The sequence below is a fragment of the Pogoniulus pusillus genome, chromosome 41 (genome assembly GCF_015220805.1).
Source record: "Pogoniulus pusillus isolate bPogPus1 chromosome 41, bPogPus1.pri, whole genome shotgun sequence".
In the NCBI taxonomy this organism is placed as follows: domain Eukaryota; kingdom Metazoa; phylum Chordata; class Aves; order Piciformes; family Lybiidae; genus Pogoniulus; species Pogoniulus pusillus.
In genome coordinates this window covers 3,535,695-3,561,550 of record NC_087304.1, presented here as the reverse complement: position 1 = coordinate 3,561,550, position 25,856 = coordinate 3,535,695, and the positions used below count along the sequence as shown (strand labels likewise).

The following is a 25,856-nucleotide window of genomic DNA, read 5'->3' as shown; positions in this document are numbered from 1 at the left end:
CTCGGGTCCCCTCTCCACACCCCCAGAGCTTCCCCTCACCCTACGTCACCCCAGTCCCCCCCTGAGCTCACCCTGCGCCTGCCCTCCCCCCCCCCCCCCCCCCCCCCCCCCCGTCCCTCAGTACCTCCCCACTGTCCCCTGACCCCCACCCTGGCTGGGAAGGGGACACGAAGGGACACTGACACCCAAGGTCAGCGGTGGGCTGGAAGCCAGCCCAGCACGGACAGGGGACAGGACAAACCCGCCGGAGCCACCACCTCCAGGGCTGCCTTGGGCGGGGGGGGGGGGTGGGAGGCGATGTGTGTGTTTCGGGGGGGGGACACACACACACAGCGACGGCAGAACAAACAACAGCAGCCCCCAGCCCCTGCCCAGCTCTCATCTTGCCACCATTCGGCTCCAGAGTGAACAGCTCCTGGGGGCTGGATGGCTGCAGGTGACCAGGATCATCCACATGGAACAGCGGCTGGGGCCGGGGGGGAGTTGGGGCAGTAGGGGGGAGGGAAGGGCCCCCCCCCCTCCCACCCCCCCCTGCAGCATTTTAGGGCAGGTTGTGAATTAATAACAAACCTTCCACGTGTTAATTAAAAAGGCTTTGACCTCCCCCCCCCCCCAAACACACTGGCTGGGGGTCCAGGGTCCTCTGCTCCCACCCCAAAATCTGCCCCCACCCCCCCCGCGGGATTTCCTTTCTTTCCCCCCTTAAATCATCCCACCCAGCTCCTTGCAGGGATACTGAAGGCTTCTCCCACCCCCACCCCCCCCCAATCTCCCTTGGCTGGAGGGGCCCTGGAGGGATTTTAGAGGAGGGGGGTGCGGGGATGGGGCGGGGGGGGGGGGGATTGGTATCGTTAACCCCATCCTGCAGGTAGGGAAACTGAGGCAGGGTGGGGAAACGCGGGTGTGAGCGGGGACAGAAGGGACCCCGGGCACAAACACGAGGTGGGGGAGGGGGGCGGAGGGATTTTGGGGGGGGGGGAGGGGAGGGTCTGCACACCGCGGGCTGCACCCCGAGCCGTGCCCAGCCCCTCGCCGCCAGCCGCCGCTCGCTGCCTGCTTTCGTTTTCCCCCGTTGCTGCTGGGGGCACGCCCAGACCCCCCCTGCCTGAAGATGGAGCTTCCCCCCCCCCCGCCCCAGCTGACCAAAAGCCATCCCCGCACTGTGGACACCCCAAAACCACCTGCAGCACAGTTAGGGAGAGCATCCCTGTGCATCTGAAGGAGGGGGGGGGGGGGGCAGGACCCCAAATACCCCCCAAGTCCCTGTCTCACCAAAGCAGTGGGTTGGGATTCCCCCTCCCTGCATCCCCTAACCCCCCCCTCTCTGCACCCCCAAAATCCTCTTGTACCCCACACCCAGCCAGGGTGTGTGTCCCCCCCCCCTCGATTCCCATCTCCTGGCACAATTCCCATGGGTGCAGTGAGTTTTACCCTGGTCTCAGGACACCCCAAACCCCTGTGGCACCCTGAATTACCAGGACAGACCCCCCCAAAGTGGGAGGACAATTGGGACAGCACCAAGGTGGGTACCCAATGTGTGTCCCCCCCAATCTGTGGCACAAGAACTGGGCAAAATGGTCAGCTCTAGGCCTGGGTTTGGCTTTGCCAGCACTGCCCTGAGCTGGCAGAGCCAAACTTCACCTCCCTCTCTCCCTCTCCCTCCCCCCCCCCCCCCCCCGCTATTCTCTTCACCCTAAAGATTTCAGACCCCTAAATATAATCACCCCCAAAAACTGAGCCCCCAAATATTTCACCTCCTCTATTTAAGAGGTGCAAATATTTCAGCTGCAAGATTCCAGACCCCTTCCCCCCCCCCAAATATTTCACCCCTAAATATTTGAGTCATAAATATTTCACCCCCAAATCTTTCACCCCTAAATCTTCCAGACCCCCAAATCTTTCACCCCTAAATCTTTCAGACCCCAAATCTTTCACCCCTGAATCTTCTAGACCCCAAATCTTTCACCCCTAAACCTTTCAGACCCCAAATCTTTCATCCCATAATCTTCCAGACCCCCAATTCACCCCCGAATCTTCCAGACCCCCAAATCTTTCACCCCTAAATCTTTCAGACCCCCAAATCTTTCATCCCATAATCTTCCAGACCCCCAAATCTTTAATCCCTAAATCTTCCAGACCCCAAATCTTTCAGACTCCCTATCTTGGACCTCTAAATCTTTCAGACCCCAAATCTTTCACCCTAAATCTTCCAGTCCCCCAAATCTTTCACCTCTAAATCTTTCAGACCCCCAAATCTTTCACCCCCCCAAACACTTCCCACCTGCTCCGGGCAGGATTTCAACCATCCCCTCCTTGCTCACGCTCAGATCCCGCAGCCCTTGCGGCCGTTCCCAGGCAATTCCATTCCGTTCCCGCTGAAGGCAGCCGATAAAAGCCTTCGGCACCGCCAGTGCCACCGCGGCCAGCCGGGGACAACCTGTCCTGGGAAGACCCAGCAGGCTCCAAGCCTTGCAGTGGTTAAAGTCACTCGAGGCCACCACCTCTAAACGTGAAGTGTCCTCTCTTTATTTCATCCTTTCCCATATTGAGTTAAACAACCAAGAGAAAATAAATTGCACCAACGAAATGCTCAACCTGCTGCTGCCTTCCTCCTCCTCCTCTTCCACCCAGCACCAAACCCAACTGAAAACATCCCAAAGCTTTCTGAGCCATCTCCTTCCCCACCTTCCACATCAATGAAGAGAGGAAAACCATGAGGAGCATCCCCATGGCTCCAGGTTGTCTTGTCCAGGTAGGAGCTAAACCAGTAAGGACAGACACCCCCCCACCAACTCCCTCCCAGTACCTTCCCCTCCTTCCCCCCCCCCCCCCCCCAACCAAATCTGAGGCATCCTTTAGGGGAATAGAGCTGCTGGGGAAAAGGGTAGGAGGGTTTGGGGTCACCCCACTACAGCTCTTGCTTTTGGGGTGCTGCGATGTGGGACCCCAGCGCTGGCAGAGGGAAATTCAGCAGCCCGATGTGACAAAAGTCAGCCTCAAGAGAAGGAAAACACCTCCCCAAATCCTCCCAAATTCCAAACAATCATCACCTCATCAAAGGGGTGGGGAGGGGTGGGGGATGGCAGAGTCTCACCTGGGGAATCGCCTAAGAGAGTATTGGTGTGGTGGGCAATGGGGGAGCAGCAGGGAGCTGCCACCCCCACGGTGCTGCTGCTGGGGATGGATGTGGCTGCTCCACCAGGACACGGAGGTGCTGGGCAGGGAGGGACCTCGGCAGGGATCTGCCAACCCCACGGTGCTGCTGCTGGGGATGGATGTGGCTGCTCCACCAGGACACGGAGGTGCTGGGCAGGGAGGGACCTCGGCAGGGATCTGCCAACCCCACGGTGCTGCTGCTGGGGATGGATGTGGCTGCTCCACCAGGACACGGAGGTGCTGGGCAGGGAGGGACCTCGGCAGGGATCTGCCAACCCCACGGTGCTGCTGCTGGGGATGGATGTGGCTGCTCCACCAGGACAATCCTTTTGGCCCTGGTCAGGCCCAGGTGGTCTTTGAAGCACTTGAACCAAGGTGGGTCTGGTCTGAGGGGTTCATCCCTCTCTGCAGTGCTCAGCCTGCACCTCCTGAGCCAGGGCTTTGGGGGCACTCCAGGGTGGGGGAGCTGAAGGCACAACTACAGCCCCGATGGCCAAGGGCACTTGAGGGGTTGGCAAGGGACAGCTGCAGGGGGAAAACTCCAGAGCCTGGAGGGGCTTCACCCATCCCCAGCACCTGTGGCTCAAGAAGAGACCTCACTCTAGGGCTAGCTCAGCTCTGCCCTGGCCATGGTGATCCTCGGTGGGCAACCACCTCTGCCAGGAGCTCAGAGGAAGGGAGCCTATGCTCTGCCCTCCCCTTAGCACCCAAAAGGTGCCAGCCACGGAGTCACAGCCCCGGGGGACCCACTCACACCCCCACCCCCCCCCACCCCCCCCAGCTCCCCGCTCCTGTAAGCAGAGCTTGGCCCACACTCGACCCAACCAGAGCCCTCCCCACACGCAGAGCTTGGCACAAGAGGAAGCTTTCAACCAACCACCTGGAAAAAAGGACCCAAAGAAAATCCAAACCTCTGCTCTGCTCCCCCCCCCAGGAGGGAGCTGACTGCCTTGCTCCTCTCCAGCTAAGCCAGAAACCACCCCACAGAGCACCCACTTCGTCCCCAGCCACCCCGGGGCGGGGACATTTTTGGGTCACCTTAGACAAGATTTGTCTACTGCTGACCCTGGAGGGGCCACACATGAAAAGCAAGGCTGGGGGTGGGGGATGGGAGGTGAAACTGAACCGAGTGAACTGTGCAGCCCCTGGGGTGTGTCGTCCCCCCCCCCCCTCACCCACACAGGCAGCTTTGCACACACCTTTAGTTTAGCTTTTTCTTTTTTCTTTGTTGTTTTTTTTTTAAACCCGAGTGAACATATTAAAAAAAAAAAAACCCAAAACCAAACCAAAACCAACCTCACACACACAAAAAAATCCCCCCCCAAGACCCAAACCGAACTGAAAAAAACAAAAACAAAACAACCAAAATTCAAACCCAAAACAACAACAACAAAAAAATAACAACAAAAAAAAATTTCCCTAAATCGAAAAAAAAAAAAATAGAGAGGAAAAAAAAAAAAATCAACATAAGCAGCACCACAATTCCCAAGTGTCAAAGGAGCTCCTGAGCTGGAGCAGAGGCCTTGGAACCCCCTCCCCAACCCAACCCATCGAAAAGAAAACCAAACCCAGCTGGGTTTGGCTGGGGGGGAGGCGATAAAAGCCGCTGCCGGGGGAGGGGAAGGTTGGGGAGGGGTGGAGGAGGAGGAGGCTGCTTTGCGAAGCCAGCTGGGGAGAGGAGGAAGAGGAGGAGGAGGGGGTGGGCAGGAGAGAAGGAAGGAGGAGGAGGAGGAGGACACAGCTCTGTCACCCAGGGGAGGGGAGGAAGCGGCGGCAGCGGCGGAGGTGCTGACACCAGGCGGCGGCGGCGGTCCGGGAGCTCAGACGGCGGCGCGGGTGGGGGTGCTGGGCTGGTGCAGCCGCAGCGTTCGGCACAGCCAGCCGGCGAAGTCCACCTCCTCCACCTCGGAGCGCTTGACGAAGGTGTGACTCTGCAAGGCAAGGGTCAGCAGCCTCAGCAGCGGCGGCGTTCGAGTGGAGAATGCCGGGGAGGGGGCTTGAAACGGGTTGCCCAGAGAGGTGGTGGAGTCGCCCATCCCTGGAAGTGTTGAAGCCAAGCCTGGCTGGGGCACTTGGTGCCATGGTCTGGTTGGTTGGATAGGGCTGGGGGATAGGTTGGGCTGGATGAGCTTGGAGCTCTCTTCCAACCTGCTTGATTCTGTGATGCTTTGGAAGACCAAATTCAACCTTTCCCTGCTGCACCCCCAAGCAGCTTGCCCCAGGGTGGCGATGGCCAGGTGGGGTTGGAAGCTCTGCAGAGAATGGGTCCAGGGATTGGGCATCTCTCACCTCTCTGGGCAGCCTGGGACAGGGTCTCAGCGCCCTCAGGGTGAAGAACTTCCTCTCAGTATCTAATCTAAATCTCCCCTTTCGATTTCAAACCATCAGCTCTGGCCCTGCCGCTGCAGTCCCTGATAAAGTCTCTCCCCAGCTTTCCTGTCGGTCCCTTCAAGCACTGAGAGGCCACCACAAGGTCTCCCTCGAGCCTTCTCCAGTCTGAACAACCCCAACTCTCTCAGCAGAGGGCTTCCAGCATGGCTGTGGCCTCCTCTGGCCCCACTCCAACAGGTCCCTGTCTGTGTTGAGGACTTCAGAGCTGCCCCAGCACTGTGGGAGGGGTCTCAGCAGAGCACAGCAGAGGGGCAGAATCCCCTCCCTGCCCCTGCTGCTGGGGATCAGCCCAGGACAGGCTGGTTCTGGGCCGGCAGCTCTCATTCCTGGGCCGTTTTGGTCCCATGCAATCCATATTCATCCACTCAGGAGGCAAAGGTTTGTCCCAGGCAGCTGTGCAGACAGGGCAGAGCAGGGTGGCTCCCACCCCAGGCTCCACACAGCCCAGATACCATCACTGCCTTTGAACCAAAGGTGAGTCACGCCCTCTCCCAGGCTCTCTTTGGCTCCTCTCAAGCTCAGCCTGGGAGTTTCCAGCCTTTCCAGCAGGAGAGGTGGAGAAGGACAGGGCAGCCCTTTGCAGACCTGGTGCCATCCCCCTGGCAGAGAGGATTGCCCTCCCCACTCACCATCAGCATCTTCAGATCTGCTCGTTCTGCTGGGTTCTTAATTAAGCTGAAATGAGAAGAAGAAGAAGAAGCAGGAGGAAAACCAACAGTGGTTATCAGGCTGGAGAGGTCTCCAGCTTCACCAAAAGCCACTTGGGCCTCCTGGCTGCTTTCTCCAGAAGCATAGCAGAGTGGAAATGGCTTCAGACAGTCACCTCCCACAGCCCAGCTCCCAGGGAGAGCTGCAGGATCTCTTCTAGATGGTGCAGATGAACCACACCCTGCAAACGGAGAGCAGGACCCAGCACTCAGAGGGGATGAGTGAGCTCTGTCACATCCAGCCTCAGTGACTTCACAGGAGCCGTGGAAGCACCATCAGGTGTGTGCCCACACCCCCCCCCCCCCCCCCCTCCCCCACTATTAGGAGGTCTGGGAGTTGCTGGCATGTGCCTGGTGCCAGCCAGGCTGGGGGGTGACTCACAGCCCCACCAATCTGCTCCACCATGCCCTTGTGCCAGGCTCAGATTTAGGAGGTGCTGGGACCTTGCTAAGCATCACCACAAATAAACCACCTTTATTCCAACCCCTTCCCAAGGCAGCAGCTCCCTGTGGGCTCACATTGCAGCCAGGAAGAGATCAGAGAGAGCAAGGGAGGATGCTGCCTCACACTGAATGTTCTGGGAGGAGCAGAAGCCTGCAGAGATGTCAGGGAGGAGGGCATCCAGGCCTCCCCCTTCAGCCCCAGGATGAAATCCTTACCATTTATTTACAAACTCCTGGAAATCTTGTGTGAAAATTCCATTGGGCAGCTTGGGAGGAGGCTGCAGAGAAAAGGAGAAGGGTTTTGTGCATCACTGGGTCAAAAAAAAACCCTGTCACTTGCAGCCTCTGCTGAGCTGTGCAAAAGCTGTGCTCTGCAGCTCTCCTCCTCCTCCTCCTCGCTGCCCTCCCACCACCAGGGACCTGCTCTCTGCCATTTCTTACCCTGGCTGGCAGCAAGCTGCTGCCCCAGCACGACGCTGAATCACTGCCAGGGCTGGGAAACCCAAACTGCAGCATGGCAGTTCTGGATCTAGTCTTGCAAATCCCACCTCTGGCAATACCTGAGGTGGACAAAAACACTCCAGAGATGACAACTGGAGCCTGGAGTAGGCTCCAGGGAGGCCTCAGAGCAACCTTCCAGCACCTGAGTGGGCTACAGCAAGAGCTGACTTTTGACAAGGGCTGGGAGTGATAGGATGAGGGACAATGGCTTTGAGCTGGGAGAGGGGAGGTTGAGAGTGGAAAGGAGGAAGAAACTCTTGCAGTGAAGAGGAGGAGACCCTGGAATGGGCTGCTCAGAGTTGTGGACACCTCATCCCTGAAAATGTTCAAGGCCAAGCTGGATGAGGCTTGGAGCCACCTGGGCCAGTGGGAGGTGTCCCTGCCCAGGGCAGGGGGAGGTTGGAGCTGGATGATCTTGAAGGTCCCTTCCAAGCTAAACCATGGCATGGCTCTGTGAGCACTCACCTCATTCACTATGTAGTCCAGCAGCTCAAAGATGGCCATGGCAGGGCGACTGTCCATGCCGTGACCTGTGTGGGGAGGAGGACAGCAGCAGTGGTGAGAGGCTGCTCAGGGACAGCAGCAAGAGGCTTCCTCTGGGGTGCAAAGCAGGAGTGCTGTGGGGCTTTGGCTGGGAGAGGCAGAGGCAAACCACTTGGGAGCTGCTTTGTGGTTAAAATACCAGGGAAAGGCAGAAGAGATCCTGCAATTTCCCTGTGCCTAGGGGCCAGATTTCTTCTCTGGCTTGGAGCATTTGGGCAGCACCAGACCATCTGCTGTGGCAGGCTGGCAGAACTTCCAGAGCCTTCTGCTTCCGAGCAAATGGCTCAAGCAGAGCCTCCCTCAACCTCCCCCCCCCCCATTGCTGCTTTGGTGCTGCTACCACAGCTCTTCCCCAACAGTTTGAGTGAGACCTGTTGGCAGCACAGACAAAGCCTGAGGAGCAACAGGGGTCAGGACAGTGTCCCTCAAAACATGTCCCCCAAGGGGGCCACAGCCTGCATTGTCCCCAGCAGGAGGCTTCCTCTGTGGGGCTGGAGCCTTCGTGTGGGATGCAGCAGAGGCCAAACCAGCTGAGCAAAGAGCCCAGCTGGCAAAGCTGCTCCTTCACAGCAGCCTGAGAGCCACCTCCACCTCCCCGTGCAAGCCCAGGAGCCCTGCCTGCACTCGCCAGGAGCTGCAACCCCCATGCCACAGGGGATGTGCTGCAGCAGCAAGGTGGCACCAAATGCTCCACAGGGATGGCACCACAGAGCCCTGCAGGGCTGGCAGCCAGGCACTCCACAGAGAAGGCACCAAGGTGCCCTGCAGGGCTGGCAGCCAGAAACTCCACACAAGGCACCAAGGTGCCCTGCAGGGCTGGCAGCCAGGCACTCCACAGAGAAGGCACCAAGGTGCCCTGCAGGGCTGGCAGCCAGAAACTCCACACAAGGCACCAAGGTGCCCTGCAGGGCTGGCAGCCAGGAACTCCACACAAGGCACCAAGGTGCCCTGCAGGGCTGGCAGCCAGGAACTCCACAGAGAAGGCACCAAGGTGCCCTGCAGGGCTGGCAGCCAGAAACTCCACAGAGAAGGCACCAAGGTGCCCTGCAGGGCTGGCAGCCAGGCACTCCACTCAAGGCACCAAGGTGCCCTGCAGGGCTGGCAGCCAGGCACTCCACAGAGAAGGCACCAAGATGCCCTGCAGGGCTGGCAGCCAGGCACTCCACAGAGAAGGCACCAAGATGCCCTGCAGGGCTGGCAGCCAGGCACTCCACAGAGAAGGCACCAAGGTGCCCTGCAGGGCTGGCAGCCAGGCACTCCACACAAGGCACCAAGGTGCCCTGCAGGGCTGGCAGCCAGGCACTCCACAGAGAAGGCACCAAGGTGCCCTGCAGGGCTGGCAGCCAGGCACTCCACAGAGAAGGCACCAAGATGCCCTGCAGGGCTGGCAGCCAGGCACTCCACAGAGAAGGCACCAAGATGCCCTGCAGGGCTGGCAGCCAGGCACTCCACAGAGAAGGCACCAAGGTGCCCTGCAGGGCTGGCAGCCAGGCACTCCACACAAGGCACCAAGGTGCCCTGCAGGGCTGGCAGCCAGGCACTCCACAGAGAAGGCACCAAGGTGCCCTGCAGGGCTGGCAGCCAGGCACTCCACAGAGAAGGCACCAAAGTGCCCTGCAGGGCTGGCAGCCAGGCACTCCACAGAGAAGGCACCAAGGTGCCCTGCAGGGCTGGCAGCCAGGCACTCCACACAAGGCACCAAGGTGCCCTGCAGGGCTGGCAGCCAGGCACTCCACAGAGAAGGCACCAAGATGCCCTGCAGGGCTGGCAGCCAGGCACTCCACTCAAGGCACCAAGGTGCCCTGCAGGGCTGGCAGCCAGGCACTCCACAGAGAAGGCACCAAGATGCCCTGCAGGGCTGGCAGCCAGGCACTCCACAGAGAAGGCACCAAAGTGCCCTGCAGGGCTGGCAGCCAGGCACTCCACAGAGAAGGCACCAAGGTGCCCTGCAGGGCTGGCAGCCAGGCACTCCACACAAGGCACCCAGGTGCCCTGCAGGGCTGGCAGCCAGGCACTCCACAGAGAAGGCACCAAGGTGCCCTGCAGGGCTGGCAGCCAGGCACTCCACAGAGAAGGCACCAAAGTGCCCTGCAGGGCTGGCAGCCAGGCACTCCACAGAGAAGGCACCAAGGTGCCCTGCAGGGCTGGCAGCCAGGCACTCCACACAAGGCACCAAGGTGCCCTGCAGGGCTGGCAGCCAGGCACTCCACAGAGAAGGCACCAAGATGCCCTGCAGGGCTGGCAGCCAGGCACTCCACACAAGGCACCAAGGTGCCCTGCAGGGCTGGCAGCCAGGCACTCCACAGAGAAGGCACCAAGATGCCCTGCAGGGCTGGCAGCCAGGCACTCCACAGAGAAGGCACCAAGGTGCCCTGCAGGGCTGGCAGCCAGGCACTCCACACAAGGCACCAAGGTGCCCTGCAGGGCTGGCAGCCAGGCACTCCACAGAGAAGGCACCAAGATGCCCTGCAGGGCTGGCAGCCAGGCACTCCACAGAGCCAGCCCCAGGGCACCCTGCACAGCAAGGTCTGCCTGCAATCCTCAGCTCCCCGCCACAAGCTGGCCCAAAAGCAGCCTTTGGCCGCTTCCAGCCACGCCAGAGAGCAGTCCCCGACCCCTTCTCCCCCACCTCTGTGCTGGTTTCCAATGCCCAGGCAGCCCCTACCACTGATGGGGCGTCCTGGGGGCCTGGCCCGCGGCGAGATGCTGTGAGACTCTCCCTCGGCCCCATCCACCACAGGACGGCCAAATATTGCTTCCAGTTCCTTGGAGTCTGGCGGGGGGATTGGGTACCTTCCGATTGACAGCTCCACCAGGGACAGCCCCATGCTCCAGATGTCCGACTGCACCGAGTAGTGGGTGCCCTGCAACCGCTCGGGCTGGGGGGGAGAGCAGAGAGGCACAGCAGTGTCAGCAGGATGCAGGCGACAGCAGCGGCACAGGGCAGAGCCCAGGAGAGGCTGAGCAGCTCTGTGAGGAGCTACAGGCTGGGGTCAGAGTGGCTGAGAGCAGCCAGACAGAAAGGGATCTGGGGGTGCTGATTGATACCTGCCTGAGCATGAGCCAGCAGTGTGCCCAGGTGGCCAAGAGAGCCAGTGGCATCCTGGCCTGCATCAGGAATGGTGTGGCCAGCAGGAGCAGGGAGGTCATTCTGCCCCTGTACTCTGCACTGCTTAGACCACACCTTGAGTGCTGTGTTCAGTTCTGGGCCCCCCAGTTTAGGAGGGACATTGAGATGCTTGAGCGTGTCCAGAGAAGGGCAACGAGGCTGGGGAGAGGCCTTGAGCACAGCCCTACGAGGAGAGGCTGAGGGAGCTGGGATTGGTTAGCCTGGAGAAGAGGAGGCTCAGGGCAGACCTCATTGCTGTCTGCAACTACCTGAGGGGAGGTTGTGGCCAGGAGGAGGTTGCTCTCTTCTCTCAGGTGGCCAGCACCAGAACGAGAGGACACAGCCTCAGGCTGCACCAGGGGAGATTTAGGCTGGAGGTGAGGAGAAAGTTCTTCCCTGAGAGAGTCATTGGACACTGGAATGGGCTGCCCGGGGAGGTGGTGGAGTCGCCGTCCCTGGAGCTGTTCAAGGCAGGACTGGACGTGGCACTTGGTGCCATGGTCTGGCCTTGAGCTCTGTGCTAAAGGGTTGGACTTGATGAGCTGTGAGGTCTCTTCCAACCTTGGTGATACTGTGAAAAGCCTGGAGAAAAGCAGCCCCAGAGGGGATCTGAGCAATGTTCAGGTGGAGGGCAAGAGGATGGGGATAGACTCTGCTCAGTAGTGCCAAAGTGGCAATAGGCACAAGCTGGAAGCCAGGAGGTGCCACATGAGCAGGAGGAGAAACTGGTTTGGTGTGAGGGTGCTGGAAGCCTGCAGCAGGCTGCATAGAGAGGTTGTGGAGTCTCCTTCTCTCCAGAGCCTCCAACCCCCCCTGGCCATTGTGCTCCTGGGCAAGCTGCTGTGGGTGCCCTGCTGGGGCAGGGGAGTTGGACTGGATGAGATCCAGAGGTCACTTCCAGCCCCTCTGCTCCTGGGCAAGCTGCTGTGAGTGTCCTGCTGGAGCAGGGGAGTTGGACTGGGTGAGCTCCAGAGGTCCCTTCCAGCCCCTCCATGCTGGGATTCTGGGATAAATATCATGCAGTGAAATTAAACACATGAGACTCAGTATCCTGCCAGCCTCTCCAGCCCAGCTCTCCAACACCTCCAGGGCAAGGACTGTCCCAAAGGGGTCAGAGATTCATAGAATGGATTAGTTTGGAAGGGATCTTGACCCAGCTCCAACAGCTAACATGCTGGAGAATGAGATGCCACCTGCTTTTGCACTGATCCCCACCTCTCTGTCTGTAGGAGAGAGAAGGGATCACAATTCCTGCTCTTCCCAGAGAATTTTCATGCACTATCCACTGGGACAAGCTTTGATCTGGATCCAGAGCACCACACTATAGATTCATGGAATGGGTTAGGTTGGAAATGACCTCCAAGATCATCCAGTTCCAATTCCCTGCCATGGGCAGGGACATCTCCACCAGCTCAAGTTGCTCAAGGCCTCATCCAGCCTGGCCTTGAACACCTCCAGGGAGGTTGTGGATCCTCATCCAACGTAGCTTTGAATGCCTCCAGGGAGGTTGTGGATCCTCATCCAAGCTGGCCTTGAACACCTCCAGGGAGGTTGTGGATCCTCATCTCCAACCTGGCCTTGAACACCTCCAGGGAGGTTGTGGATCCTCATCCAACCTGGCTTTGAACACCTCCAGGGAGGTTGTGGAGCACAGAAGCACAGAATGGGATCAAAGATCCCATTCTGTGCTTCTGTGCTCCACAATCTCCCTGGGCAACCTGTGTCAGTCTCTCCCAACCCTCACTGGCAAGAACATGTTCCTCATCCCCAGTCTCCATCTGGCCTCCTCCAGCTCCATGTCATGCTCAAAAGGGATGCAGCAGGAAGCACTTGGATGCAGCTGACCAACAGCTATGTCTGGGCAGTGTCAAGGGGTGCAGGGTACACAGCAGGAATCTTTCTCTCTGCGTGCTCAGATCTAATCAACTTCAGTTACTAACAACTGATTGGGTTTTGGTTTGGTTTATCTTTTCCCTTGCTCACTGCTGTTAATACCTCAGAAGAAGATTTGAGGAGCACAAAACCTTCTCCAGGCTCTTAGCATCAAAAGAAAAAATAAAAATAAACAAACCCATGCAAGTCATCCCCACTGGCAGCTGCAGGGAGCCAGGGGCAGGGTACACACTTTTAAATAGCCCCTGTCTAACTATAACTGTGCTTGGATAACCATTCCCAAAATACGAGAGCAGCTCAGAGCAGAGCTCAGACCTGCGCTCTGCCTGCCTGCCCCCAGCCACAACCACACAGAGTATGGGTACAAGACCCCCACCCATCCTCAAGGGTAGGGATTTGGGGACACAGAGCCAGCCAGGAGGTGACTTTGTGGTCGTGGACACCAGATTATGTGCAGCTGAGCCAAGGCTGGTGAGGATCCTCATTTCAAGAGGAGGCACAATCAGAGGCTCACAGGATGTTAGGGGTTGGAAGGGAATCAAAGAGATCATTGAGTCCAACCTCCCCCGCCAGAGCAGGAGCATCCAATCTACCTCAGGTCACACAGGAACACATCCAGACAGGCCTGGAAAGGCTCCACAGAAGGAGACTCCACAATCTCTCTGGGCAGCCTGTGCCAGAGCTCTGGGACCCTTGCAGTAAAGAAGTTCCCCCTTGTGTTGAGGCGGAATCAGCTCTTCCTGCAGTTGACTCACGTTGGTTGGCTCTAGTTTGGCTTTCAGTTCCCATTAGCCTCTACTAAACTGGTTTGGGCCACATTTTGTCAGCAAAGTGCAGATGGGCAGAGTAAGACAGGAGGGGCACCAGCACCTGGAGGAGGGGACTCGCAGGGAGGCTGGGGAGGGACTGTGTAGAAGGCCTTCCAGTATCAGGACGAGAGGCAATGGTTTCAAACTGGAGCTGGGCAGATCCAGTTTGGACATCAGAAGGAAGTTCTGCACAGTGAGGGAGTGGAGAGACTGAGACAGGCTGCTCAAAGAAGTGCTTGAGGGCCCCAACCCTGGAGACATTCAAGGTCAAACTTGACGGGGCCCTGAGCAACCTGATCTGGTTGGAGGTGTCCCTGCTGACTGCAGGGGGCTGGACACGATGACCTTTGAGGGTCCCTTCTAGCTCAGTGCACGCTCTGAGACTGTGTCCCCTCCAGTCTGAGGTTCATGAACAGGAAGAGAAGATGGTTTGGAGACCATAAGCTCTCCCCAAATAAACCATGGAACTATTTGTAAGATCCAAAACATCTTTCCCTGCAAGTCTCTGCACTACCACATGCACCACTGCCAGCTGAGCACAGGCTGGAGCTGACAGCAGCTCACCGACTCCTCAGGAGGACACGGAGCTGTCTGCTTCTCTGGCACAGGACAGTGCTTGGAGCACTGGGCTCACCCCCAAGGTGAGCCAGGAATGAGGCAGACATTTGATAAGGATGTAAACACCCAGCAACAGCAGGAGTCAGCCACCAGGCACTGATTCTGAAGGGGCAGAGGTGAAGCCAAGCAGCAAAGTAGACCCAGGCAGAAGTGGAAGGGAACTTACAGACATGTAGGACCGAGTGCCCACGAAAGAGTTTGCCATGGAGTCAATGAGCTGCCCACTGACCCCGAAATCACACAGCTTGATCTCTCCTCTGGAGTTAACCAGGATGTTAGAAGGCTTCACATCTGACAACAGCAAGAGAGAAGAGCATCAACACCACTCTAGATGAAGCTCAGGGCGCTGGCACTGCAGGCAGCTATTTTTAGGTTCCTCCTCTCACCTCTGTGCATGATTTGGTGCTTCTCTCTCAGATATGCCAAACCTCTCAGAACCTAGAAGGAAACCAAAGGCAGGATGAGATCAGAGGTGGGCAGGGAAGTGCTTCCCCTTCAGCAGGGCACGTTGCATAAACTCAGGGAGCTGCCACGCTGCAGTTTGCTGAGGGAATCCACCTGTGGTCCCCACGTGTTTCAGGGGCTGCAGTTCAGCACCAAGGCAGTCACAGTTCTGGGGGTTACTGCCCAAAAAGGCTGCTCCTGAATCTCTTCCAAGAGAAACCATCACCAGCCTGTGCACCACAAGGGGTGAGAGCTATGGAATATGTGTTCTGGTTCTCTGCAACTCCCTGGAAGGAGGTTGGAGCCAGGTGGGGAGGTTGGTCTATGCTCCCAAGCAGCAAGTGATAGGACAAGAGGCAACAACCTCAAGTTGTCCCAGGAGAGGTTTAGGTTGGACATGAGAAGGAAATTCTTCACTGGAAGGGTTGTCAAAGCCTGAAACAGGAGGTGGTTGAATGCTCATCCCTGGAGGGGTTGCAAAACTGCAGAGCTGTAGTGCTGAGGGCCATGGTTCAGCCCCAGCCTTGGCAGAGCTGCAGACTGGCTGGGCTGGAACATCTGAAAGGGCTTTCCCAACCAAAATGATTCTGTGTTCCCCCTCCCCTCTAGCCCATAGCACTGCCTCTTGCCTCAGGTCAGGAGAGGAAAGGACACGTGGGCAATGAAGAAGCTTCCCAAGGCTCCAAAGCTGCTTTCCAAACCACCTCCAGCAAATGCTGCCTGGCAGCCTGGGGCGCTGCCACCACTCACCGCGATGCTAACTTTGCCCAGGATCTCCTCAGGAATTCTTTTGGCTTCTTTCAACACTTGATCCAAAGAGCCACCATCCTAAAACAACAGCCAAGTGAGCATCACACCCATGCCCAGCAGGAGAACAGAACAGCTGCTGGTACAGGGCAGTGAGCCCAGGGTGGGCCAAGTGTCCAGACTACTGTGTCCAGCTCTGGGGCCCGCAGAACGAGGAGGGCGCAGACCTGCAGGAGCTGCTCCAGAGGAGAATCCCTCTGGAATCTCTCCACTATGAGGACAGGCTGGGAGAGTTGGGGCTGTTGAGCCTGGAAAAGAGAAGACTCCAAGGAGTAGCCTTCCAGTATTTGAAGGGGGCCAGAGGAGAGCTGGGGAGAGACTGCTCAGAAGGGCCTGGGGTGACAGGCTGGGAGAGTTGGGATTGTTCAGCCTGGAGGAGAGAAGGCTCCAAGGAGACTTTAGAGCAGCCTTCCAGTATGTGAAGGGGGCCAGAGGAGACCTGGGGAGAAACTGCTCAGAAGGGCCTAGGGTGACAGGATGAGGGGCAATGGTTTGAAACTGGAGCAGGGCAGAGTTAGGTTGGACATCAGGAGGAATTTCTTCACAGCAAGGGTGGTGAGACACTGGAACAGGTTGCCATAGACATGGTTGAAGCTCCATCCCTGGAGGCATTCAAGGTCAAACTTGATGGAGCCTTGGGCAGCCTGCTCTGGTTGGAGGTGTCCCTGCTGCCTGCAGGGGAGTTGGACAAAGTTGCCCTGGGAGGGTTCCCTCCCAACCTGATGCATTCTGTGGAGCATGAGCAGCACAGAGCCTCTCAGCTCAGCTACTTGCAACGATTCAGGGTTGAGCAAAGTCCTTTTAAAGCTAAAGCAAATTGGGTATCTGCTGACCACAGATGAAGTCTCTCACTGAAAATTCTTTTCCTGCTATCTTCTATCAGCTTCTGGCTACTTGTTCTTAGCTTCCTTCCCATCAGCAGTAAAGGCCAAGATGGTGCTGTCAGTGCTGATGCAGAGCAGTGACAACTCTTTCCTCCAGCAGAGACAAGAGGAGATGCAAGCCTTGCTCCACAGCAAGCTCTGGAGACTGTTGGCTTTACAACATTTCCGTTTGGCCAACCCCCAAACCTCTGCTTCCACTTCCCAAAAAGTCTTGTCTGTGTCATTTTGATGCCTTCACAGCAGCAGGTGGCTTCTACCAGGAGCACAGCAGCCTTGCTGCAGCCAGAGCGTGGAGCCACCCTGAGCCTCCAGCACTGTCTGCCACAAGCAGCTTCTGACACAGCTGGGAGCTGGTGGCTTGGATAGATTCACTCTGAGATGGATCAAGAACTGTCTGGAGAGCTGGGCCCAGAGAGTGGTGGTGAATGGTGCCACAGCCAGCTGGCAGCTGGCACCAGTGGTGTGCCCCAGGGAGCAGTGCTGGGCACAGTCCTGGTCAATATCTTTAGTGATGATCTGGAGCAGGGGATTGAGTCCAGCAGCAGTGAGTTTGCAGATGGCACCAAGCTAGGAGCAGCTGTGGAGCTGCCAGAAGGTAGGAGAGCCCTGCAGAGGAACCTGGCCAGGCTGGATGGGTGGGCAGAGGCCAAGGGGATGAGACTGAACAAGGCCAAGGGCAGGTTCTGCACTTTGGCCACAACAACCCCAAGCAGCACTACAGGCTGGGGCCAGAGTGGCTGAGAGCAGGCAGGCAGAGAGGGCCCTGGGGGTGGTGGGAGAGAGGAGCTGCAGAGGAGGCAGCAGTACCCAGGTGGGCAGCAGAGCCAATGGCAGCCTGGGCTGGCTCAGGAGCAGTGTGGGCAGCAGGACAAGGGAGGTTCTTGTGCCCCTGTGCTCAGCACTGCTCAGGACACCCCTGCAGTGCTGTGCCCAGTTCTGGGCTCCTGAATTGCAGAGAGATGTTGAGGTGCTGGAAGGTGCCCAGAAAAGGGCAGCAAGGCTGGGGAGGGGCCTGGAGCACAGCCCTGTGAGGAGAGGCTGAGGGAGCTGGGGGGGTGCAGCCTGCAGCAGAGGAGGCTCAAGGCAGAGCTCATTGATGCCTGTAGCTGCCTTCAGGGAGGCTGTAGCCAGGTGGGGTTGGGCTCTGCTGCCAGGCAGCCAGGGCCAGAAGAAGGGGACCCAGGCTGAAGCTGTGGCAGGGCAGGTTGAGGCTGGATGTTGTTAGGAAGTTGCTGGCAGAGAGAGTGATTGGCACTGGAATGGGCTGCCCAGGGAGGTGGTGGAGTGGCTGTGGCTGGAGGTGTTGAAGCCAAGCCTGGCTGGGGCACTGAGTGCCATGGTCTGGTGCCTGGGCAGGGCTGGGTTGTGCTGTTTGAGCTTGGAGCTCTCTGCCAACCTGCCTGATTCTGTGATTCTATGATTCGCCCTGCAGCCTGTTTCAAGTCTCAGGTTGATGTGGCTCAGAAGAGCAGCTGGCAGGGGAAGAGGACTCACCATGTGCTCCATGCAAATGGAGATCTCTCCATCACTGTAGAAGGCTCCATAGAAACCCACAATGTAGGGGGAATTGCACTCGTGCAGCACCTGCAGCTCTCGGATGATCTGGTTCCTGATGGCTGGTTTGATTTCTAAATGAATCAGCTGCCAAGAAAGGGGGAAAAAATGCAGATATTCAAGGTTTCACACCTGGAAAATAATGACAGGAAGCATGGAAGGCTTCCAGAGCAATGCCCAGCACGGATCCAGGATGGGCAGAGAACAAATAGAGAGCAATGATGAGGAGGAGAACTTGGGAGAAGCTCAACGTGAGCTGGAACTATGAGGTCCCAGCCCTGCCCTGGGCTGATCCCCAGCAGCATGGCCAGGAGGGGCAGAGAGGGGATTCTGTTCCTCTGCTGAGACCTCCCCTGCAGTGCTGGGGCCAGCTCTGGAGCCCTCAGCACAGCACAGACAGGAACTTGTTGAAGTGGGGTCAGAGGAGACCACAGCAATGCTGGGAGGGTTGGAAGCCCTCTGCTGCGAAGCCAAGCTGGGAGAGTTCAGGCTGTTCTGCCTGGAGAGGAGAAGGCTGCAGGGGGACCTTAAAGCAGGCTTCCAGTACCTGAAAGAGCTACAGGAGAGTTGAGGAGGGACTTTGGGCAAAGATAGGATGAGGAATAGCAGCCTCAGACTGGAAGAAGCTGGATTTAAATGAGATGTTAGGAAGAAATCATTGGCAGAGAGGATGGGGAAACACTGGCACAGGTTGAGGGTGGGGAGACACTGGCACAGGTTGCCCAGGGAGGTGTTCAAGGCCAGGCTGGATGAGGCCTTGGGCAACCTGAGCTGGTGGAGGTGTCCCTGTCCATGGCAGAGAGGTTGGAATTGGATGAGCTTAAAGGACCCTTCCAACCTAAACCATTCTGTGATTGTAAGAGAGCAAGTCCTGAGTGGTGGAAAGCAACAAAGCCTTCAAGGGAAGCTCTCTTGTAGCACAGACTTTTTACCACTTGCAGATGAAATGTGAGGGGTTAAGGGGAGAGGCAGAGCCCTGTGCAGCCTGTCAGCGACCCAAGCAGCTGCTGGCCACGTGGAGATCACACAGGACAGAGCAGAAAGACAGGTCAGAAGTTTGCTGCAGATCTGACTCAGCAGCTGGGAACATCTCCACAAAGCTGTAAGGAGGTGCTCAAGGAAACCACAGAAAGTAAAACAAAGCCATGATGGTTGTGCAGGTGAAGGAGCAGCTGCTGCCGGTGTACTCCTTGGGCTCCCCAGAGGCAGATCACAAGAAGCCAGAGGGCAGCAGAGAAATCTGCTCTTGGACAAGGAGCAATGGATGGAAGCTGCAGCACAGGAGGTTGCAGCTCAACACAAGGGGCAACTTCTTGCCTGGAAGGGTCCCAGAGCCCTGGCACAGGCTGCCCAGAGAGGTTGTGGAGTCTCTTCTGGAGCCATTCAAGGCCTGTCTGGATGTGTTCCTGTGTGATCTATGCTAGATTGGATGGTGCTGCTCTGGCAGGGGGGTTGGACTGGATGAGCTCTTTGGGTCCCTTCCAACCTCTGGCATCCTGTGAACCTGTGATCCTTGTGATCCTGTGAGTGTGTAGTCCCTGTGATCCCTATGATCCTGTGATTCCTGTGACCCTGTGAGTGAGCAATTCCTACTCAGCCCCAGGGATGTTTGTCCTTCTCACAGAGCTCTGCAGGACAGACACTGCTGCAACCTGCTCTCACTTCAGCTTCTGAATGCAGAGCCTCCAACAATCTCACAACCGCCTGGTGGGAGCCAACACCTTGGGAGACTCCAGGAAGGAAGCCACCTAAGAAAGGGGAGTTGCTCTTGTACCCACAGAACCTTCCCAAGAGCAGGTGAGACCAGAGGCTCTGAAGCTGTCCCACAGCTGTGCTGCTCTCACTGAGCACTGGCCTCTTCCAAAGGGCAGATGAAGCATCTTCTGGTGGTCTACAGCAGAAGAGGTGCTGAGGGTTCAGCACCAGACCTGGTAGCTAGATAATGGCTGGACTGGATGATCTTCAAGGCCTTCTTCAAGCAAAATGGTTCTGTGATCCCATGTGGCCCCCAAACACGTCTGAGAGGAGCCACACTCATGGCCACTTGGAACCACCTTGGGGACTGGTTAAGAGGGTGGCAAGGAACAAGCAGCAAACCCATTCCTCCCCCTGTCATTTCCAGTCTCTGTCAGCCACAACCCAGCATTCTACAGAGATCTGCTTCCTACTGCTTCTGCCCACTTCAGCTGAGTTCATCACAACCAGCTTCACAGGGGAAAAACCTGCAGGCCCCAGGGAGGAGTCACAGAGAGCATGGCCTCACCTAGGGGAGGACTCAGAGACAGGCAAAGCATGGCCTCACCTAGGGGAGGACCCAGAGACAGGCAGAGCATGGCCTCACCTAGGGGAGGACCCAGAGACAGGCAGAGCATGGCCTCACCTAGGGGAGGACCCAGAGACAGGCAGAGCATGGCCTCACCTAGGGGAGGACCCAGAGACAGGCAGAACAGCTCCGAGATGAGCACAAGAATCAGCACAGCAGAGACAGAGACCTGTTGGAGCAGGGCCAGAGGAGGCCACAGCAGTGCTGGAAGGGCTCTGCTGTGAGGCCAGGCTGAGAGAGTTGGGCTTGCTCAGCCTGGAGAAGAGAGGGCTCTAGGGAGACCACTAACAAGAGTCTGGCCCCAGCCTCTTGCCTCTCATCCTGGACTTGCTCCCTTCTCTTCCCCTCTTCCTCTAAGATATAAGCTTTTAAGGTGTGTGCTGATCAGCAAGAGCAGGAAGAGGGCCAGAGGCAGGAGAACTCCACTGGTGGAGCTGCAGTGTTTAAAGAGGTGATTAGAAAGCTGGGGACAGAGTTTTGCTCAGCCACAGGGGGTGATGATTTGAAACCAAAAGAGGGAGATTCAGACCTCACAGATGGAAGAATCTTTTTTCCCCTGAGGGTAGTGACAGCCTGTCCCAGGCTGAGGTGGGAGCTGCCCCAGCCCTGGAACCCTTCCAAGTCAGGTGGTTTGAGGCTCTAGTTGGGGATGATCCTGCTAACTGCAGGGGTTTGGACTGGGTGACCTTTAAAGGTCTCTTCCCACCCAAACCAGTCAATGCATCTGCAAAGAGGGAGGCCAAGCTGAGTGCTGGACCTTCCAGCATGGCACCACAGCCCCCTCCTGCTGCAGCCCCCCCACCCCCCCCAGTTACCTTCCGTGCCATAATGAGCCCTGAGGGTTTGTGCTGCACTTTGGTGACCACACCACCATTGCCAGCCCCCAGTTCAGAGATCCTCTCAAAGTCATCATCCTTCAGCTCGCCCACTTTGGCTTTCTGCGTGAGGAAAGCTTCCAGGCGCTTCTTCTGCTGCTCATCCAGCTCCAGCTCCTCAAGCTTCTTCTGCAGGTCCACCAAGTTTGCCCTGAAGAAGGGAGGAGAGGTCAGAAGAGCCTGAGAGCAGTGCCAGAGAAAGAGGGATTTGAGGGGTTTTGGGGGGGAAGTGGAAGGAAATAACTGAAACTCCTCCTCTGACAGGGGCTCAGCCCCTGAAAGAGCAAAGCTGTGGAGAGAGGCAGGGCTCAGCCTGCCAGCCAGGGTCACAGAGAGCCGTGGTGCAGGATCTGCCTACCATGCACATCTCCCCTGGAGAGGAGCTTCAGCGCAGGCAGCTGCCTTGGGACAGCCAAGGAGGAGGGAAAAGCCTCCAAGGCCTTAAAGAGGCAGCAGCCTCTCCCTCCAGGGGAATCACCGAGTGGTAGGGGTCGGAAGGGGCCTCGAAAGATCATCGAGTCCAACCCCCCCCCCCCCCGGCTAAGCTTGGGTTTCACTGTGAAACGCGAGAGGAACTTTCCATGGTGTGCAGCAAGCCCCTGCTCCGTGGCACCCTGCCCCAGCACAAAGGGGGGGTCTGTGCTGCCCCAGCAACTGCTGCTGAGCTGCCCACCAAGAGCCAGCTGCTCTCTTCCATTTGCTGTCCGCCCTCTTACCCTCCCTTCTCACACCTACAGCGACGGCCTGGGGAGCTGCCATCCCTCCCCCTCCCACCCGGCACCCCCATGCAATGCTCTGCCCGCGCTCAGCGCCGCCCATGCCATCCCCTCCCGCCCTGCCAGCCCTCATTATCCCAGCGGTGTTTTCCAACCTTAATGAGCCGACGATTGCTGCCCCATGGGATTACCCTGCCCCCCAAGTGCAAATCCCCATCCCAGCCACAACCTGAGTCCCCTAGGTCTGATCCCCACATGCCCTTAGCTGCCCCCCAAGCCTGCCTTCAGCCTCCTTGGCCACCCCCTCAGCAACCTTGGGGATCAAACCAGCCTCCACCCCTGCCCCAACCCCTCTAACCCCCAACCTGCCCCTGCCAAGCTCTGGTTCTCCAACCCTTTACCCATCCTCATCCTTACCTCAGCCTGTCCTGCCCTGCTCCAGGTCTGCCCTTGCTCCCCCAGGCCCCCATGCTTGGCCTGTCCCCACCCCATGCCTGCCGTGTCCCGGCCCCCAGGCCTCTCCAGGCCCCGCAGCCTTGTCCTGTCCCAACTCCCGCAGGCCTACTCCCCAGCCTGTCTCCATCCCCGGTCACCCCAGACCCCATGTCCAGCCTACCACGGCGCCCCTAGACCCCCCGTCCACCCTACCCCAGCTTCGCCGCACCTGCTCTGGCCCCCGAGGCCTGTCCCAGCTCCCCCGGGACCCCCCCGGCCCAGCCCCACCTGCCTCAGCCCCTCCAGACGCTGTGTCCCTCTCTGGGCCTGGTTCCCCACTCCCGGCCCGGTGCTCCCTCAACCCCGACAGCTCCCCCAGGCCCGGCAGCAATCAGGCCGCCTACCCTCCGGGCGCTCGGTGCCCTCCACGGGCGCTGTGCCCCAGCTGGGCCCCGTATGCCCTCAGGCCCAGTACGGGCCTGGTTCCCCACTCCCGGGCGCGGTTCCCCCCCCGGTGGCGGCTCAGGCTGGGCGGTCCCCGCCGCCACTCACTCACTCTGCGGAGCCGTCGGGGCTCGGCCCCTCGGCCGCGCTGGGGGCGATGGTGAGGGCCGGCAGCACCGGCTTCCTCTTGGCCGGCATGGCCGGGCCGGGCCGCGCCTGCGGGGCCTAGCGGGGGCGCGGCCGCGCGCCCGGGGGGGGAGAGGGGGGAGAAGGGGCGGGGCGGGGGCGGGGAAGGGGCGGGGCGGGGGCGGGGCGTGCCGAGGGCGCGGCCGCGGGGACGCGCAGGAGGGGCGGGACCAGGGGAGGAGCCGGGGCCGAGCGAAGGGGCGGGGCAGGGAGCGGTGTCGCGAGAGCTCTCGGAGGGGCGGGGCCAGGCGGAGAGGGCGGGGCGAGGCCCGGGGCGGGGCGAGGCCCGGGGCGGGGCGAGGCCCGGGGCGGGGCGAGGCCCGGGGCGGGGCGAGGCCCGGGGCGGGGCGAGGCCCGGGGCGGGGCGAGGCCCGGGGCGGGGCGAGGCCCGGGGCGGGGCGAGGCCCGGGGCGGGGCGAGGCCCGGGGCGGGGCGAGGCCCGGGGCGGGGCGAGGCCCGGGGCGGGGCGAGGCCCGGGGCGGGGCCGCGCTGGGGCTGCCGCCGCTGCTTGTGGCGGAGCTCATTAGCGCCGCAGTCATCAACCGGAGCCTGCCCCAGTCCTTGCCCGTCCTGCCCAGCCCCTGCCCAGCCCCTGCCCTCCTGCCTGACCGCAGGCACACGTCCGGGGACACTCGAGGCCCTAAGGAAGCCGGGCAGTAGACAGCCCCCTGGGGAGCATGGAGCTGGGCAGGTCGGTGGATCGGTGCCCTTTGGGTGGGTGCCCTTTGGTCTGTTCCAGGGGCTCTGATCGCCACCGCGGGGCCATAAAGCAGGGAACTGCCATCCTTGTCCCCACCCAGTCAGAGGGCACCGAGCGGGCAATAACGGGGCACAGCCTTGTCCCTGCGTCACGCTGCAGGCACACGTGGCATTACTCACCCGGACCCCTCCCTGGGTGAAAGGGATCCACAGGGATCCTGAGGGATCTGGCAGGGAGGACGACGTGGGTGATGTGCATTGGGTGACATTGCCTCAGGGTGATGTAGAGAATGAATCTCTGAATCCCAGCATAGAGAAATGACCTCTGGAGATGATAGAATCACAGAACCAAGCAGGTTGGAAGAGAGCTCCAAGCTCAAAGAGCCCAACCTAGCACCCAGCCCTGCCCAGTCAACCAGACCATGGCACTAAGTGCCCCAGCCAGGCTTGGCTTCAACACCTCCAGGGATGGTGGCTTCACCAACTCCCTGGGCAGCCCATTCCAATGCCAGTCACTCTCTCTGGGAAGAACTTCTCCTCACATCCATCCTGAACCTGCCCTGGCACAGCTTGAGACTGTGTCTCCTTGTTCTGTTGCTGGTTAGAATCTTAGAATCAGTCAGGGTTGGAAGGGAGCACAAGGAGCAGGCAGTGCCAAGCCCTGCCATGCCCAGGGACACCCTACCCTAGAGCAGGCTGCACACAGCCTCAGCCAGCCTGGCCTCAAACACCTCCAGCCATGGGGCCTCAACCACCTCCCTGGGCAACCCCTGCCAGGCTCTCACCACTCTCCTGCTCAACAACTTCCTCCTCACCTCCAGCCTCACTCTCCCCACCTCCAGCTCTGCTCCATCCCCCCCACTCCTGCCACTCCCTCACAGCCTCAAAAGTCCCTCCCCAGCTTTTTTGCAGCCCCCTTCAGATGCTGGCAGGCCACAAGAAGGTCCCCTGGGAGCCTCCTCTGCTCCAGCCTGCACAGCCCCAACTCTTTCAGGCTGTGCTCACAGCAGAGCTGCTGCAGCCTCTCAGCATCCTCCTGGCCCTGCTCTGGACACTCTCCAGCATCTCCACAGCCCTCTTGTCCCAGGGGCTCCAGAGCTGGATGCAGGACTCCAGGTGGGGTCTCAGCAGAGCACAGCAGAGGGGCAGAATCCCCTCCCTGGCCCTGCTGGCCACACTGCTGCTGCTGCAGCCCAGGCTCTGCTTGGCTCTCTGGGCTGCAAGTTCCCAGTCCAACCAGTCCCTAACTCCACCAAAGCTGGAGCTGAACCATGTCTCTCTGCAGCACATCTCTGCCTCTTTTAAACACCCTTGGGATGGGGGTGGGGGTCAGGCAGGACTCAGGCCTCCCAGGTTAGAGGGAGCAGAGGGGACCAAGGGTTGTGAGGAGGAGGCCATATCTGGTTGGAGTCCACGTCAACATCTTAATTGGCTGTTCACCTCGACACCTATAAACTGTGCTGGCTGTTGATAAGCTTGTCTGGAAATGCAAAAGGAAAAAACAAAGGAAATTGACCCCAAAAGTGGGTGAAAGTTCATGGGCAATCTCAACCCCCTCGGACTTTGCTCACCAGCTCCTGGCCCCTCCTGTCCCACTTGGTGGAAGATGACAAAAAACATTTGGCTAATGAGTTACGGAGCACAACTGAGTCCATCCCCCACCCCCCCCCGGGGCGGCTCTGCCATGGCTCAGCCCCGTCCCCAATCAGGGACAGGAGATTTTGCAATCCAGGAGACTATTTCTGTGCAGTTGGAATTTAAACTTTGCCACTTGGGTCAAGTCACCACGGAAGAGGAGGAGGAGGAGGAGGAAGAATTGGTTGGGCTTGGTGTCTTGCCCTGCTCCCCTGTGCGCCAAGAGAGTCGAGAAGGCAGGACAGAGCCGCTGGAGTGGGATCTCATACAGGTATGTCCTGGTTGCTGGGGGTCCCTCTGTGCCCTTGGGGTCATCAGGGCTCACTGGAAGGGCTGAGGATGAAGGATTAGGGTGGAGTAAAGCCCCTGCCCTGGGTTGGTCAGCCAAAGGTCATGGTAATGCCAAAAAGCCCCCAAAGCTGGCTTGAAGGATGCTTGAGTCGGTGCTGAATAGGCTGAGGAGGAGAGTTGGGTGATGGATTGGGTGGTGGGTTGGGTATTTGGGTGGTGTGGGTTGGGTATTTGGGTGCTGGGTTGGGTATTTGGGTGGTGTGGGTTGGGTATTTGGGTGCTGGGTTGGGTATTTGGGTGGTGTGGGTTGGGTATTTGGGTGCTGGGTTGGGTATTTGGGTGGTGTGGGTTGGGTATTTGGGTGGTGTGGGCTGAGTGTTTGGGTGCTGTGT

The 25,856-nt window shown here is 59.0% G+C and overlaps 1 protein-coding gene across 2 annotated transcripts; it reads right to left on the bottom strand.

Moving 5' to 3' along the window:
- Positions 1–4,344: 4,344 nt before the first annotated feature.
- On the bottom strand, positions 4,345–22,897 carry MAP2K2 (mitogen-activated protein kinase kinase 2). 2 transcript variants are annotated; one of them, XM_064175181.1, is made up of 11 exons: positions 22,766–22,897; positions 20,999–21,209; positions 17,801–17,947; positions 15,366–15,443; positions 14,558–14,609; positions 14,338–14,462; positions 10,408–10,621; positions 7,665–7,729; positions 6,915–6,976; positions 6,177–6,222; positions 4,345–5,087 (listed from the first exon to the last, which is right to left on the bottom strand). In XM_064175181.1, the coding sequence occupies exons 1-11, from the start codon at positions 22,849–22,851 to the stop codon at positions 4,977–4,979; spliced, it is 1,197 nt and encodes a 398-aa protein (XP_064031251.1). In that variant the 5' UTR covers positions 22,852–22,897; the 3' UTR covers positions 4,345–4,976. The 2 variants fall into 2 exon arrangements, with proteins under 2 accessions (XP_064031251.1, XP_064031252.1); XM_064175182.1 differs by lacking the exons at positions 4,345–5,087; positions 6,177–6,222 and adding an exon at positions 6,251–6,436.
- Between the last annotated feature and the right edge of the window lie 2,959 nt (positions 22,898–25,856).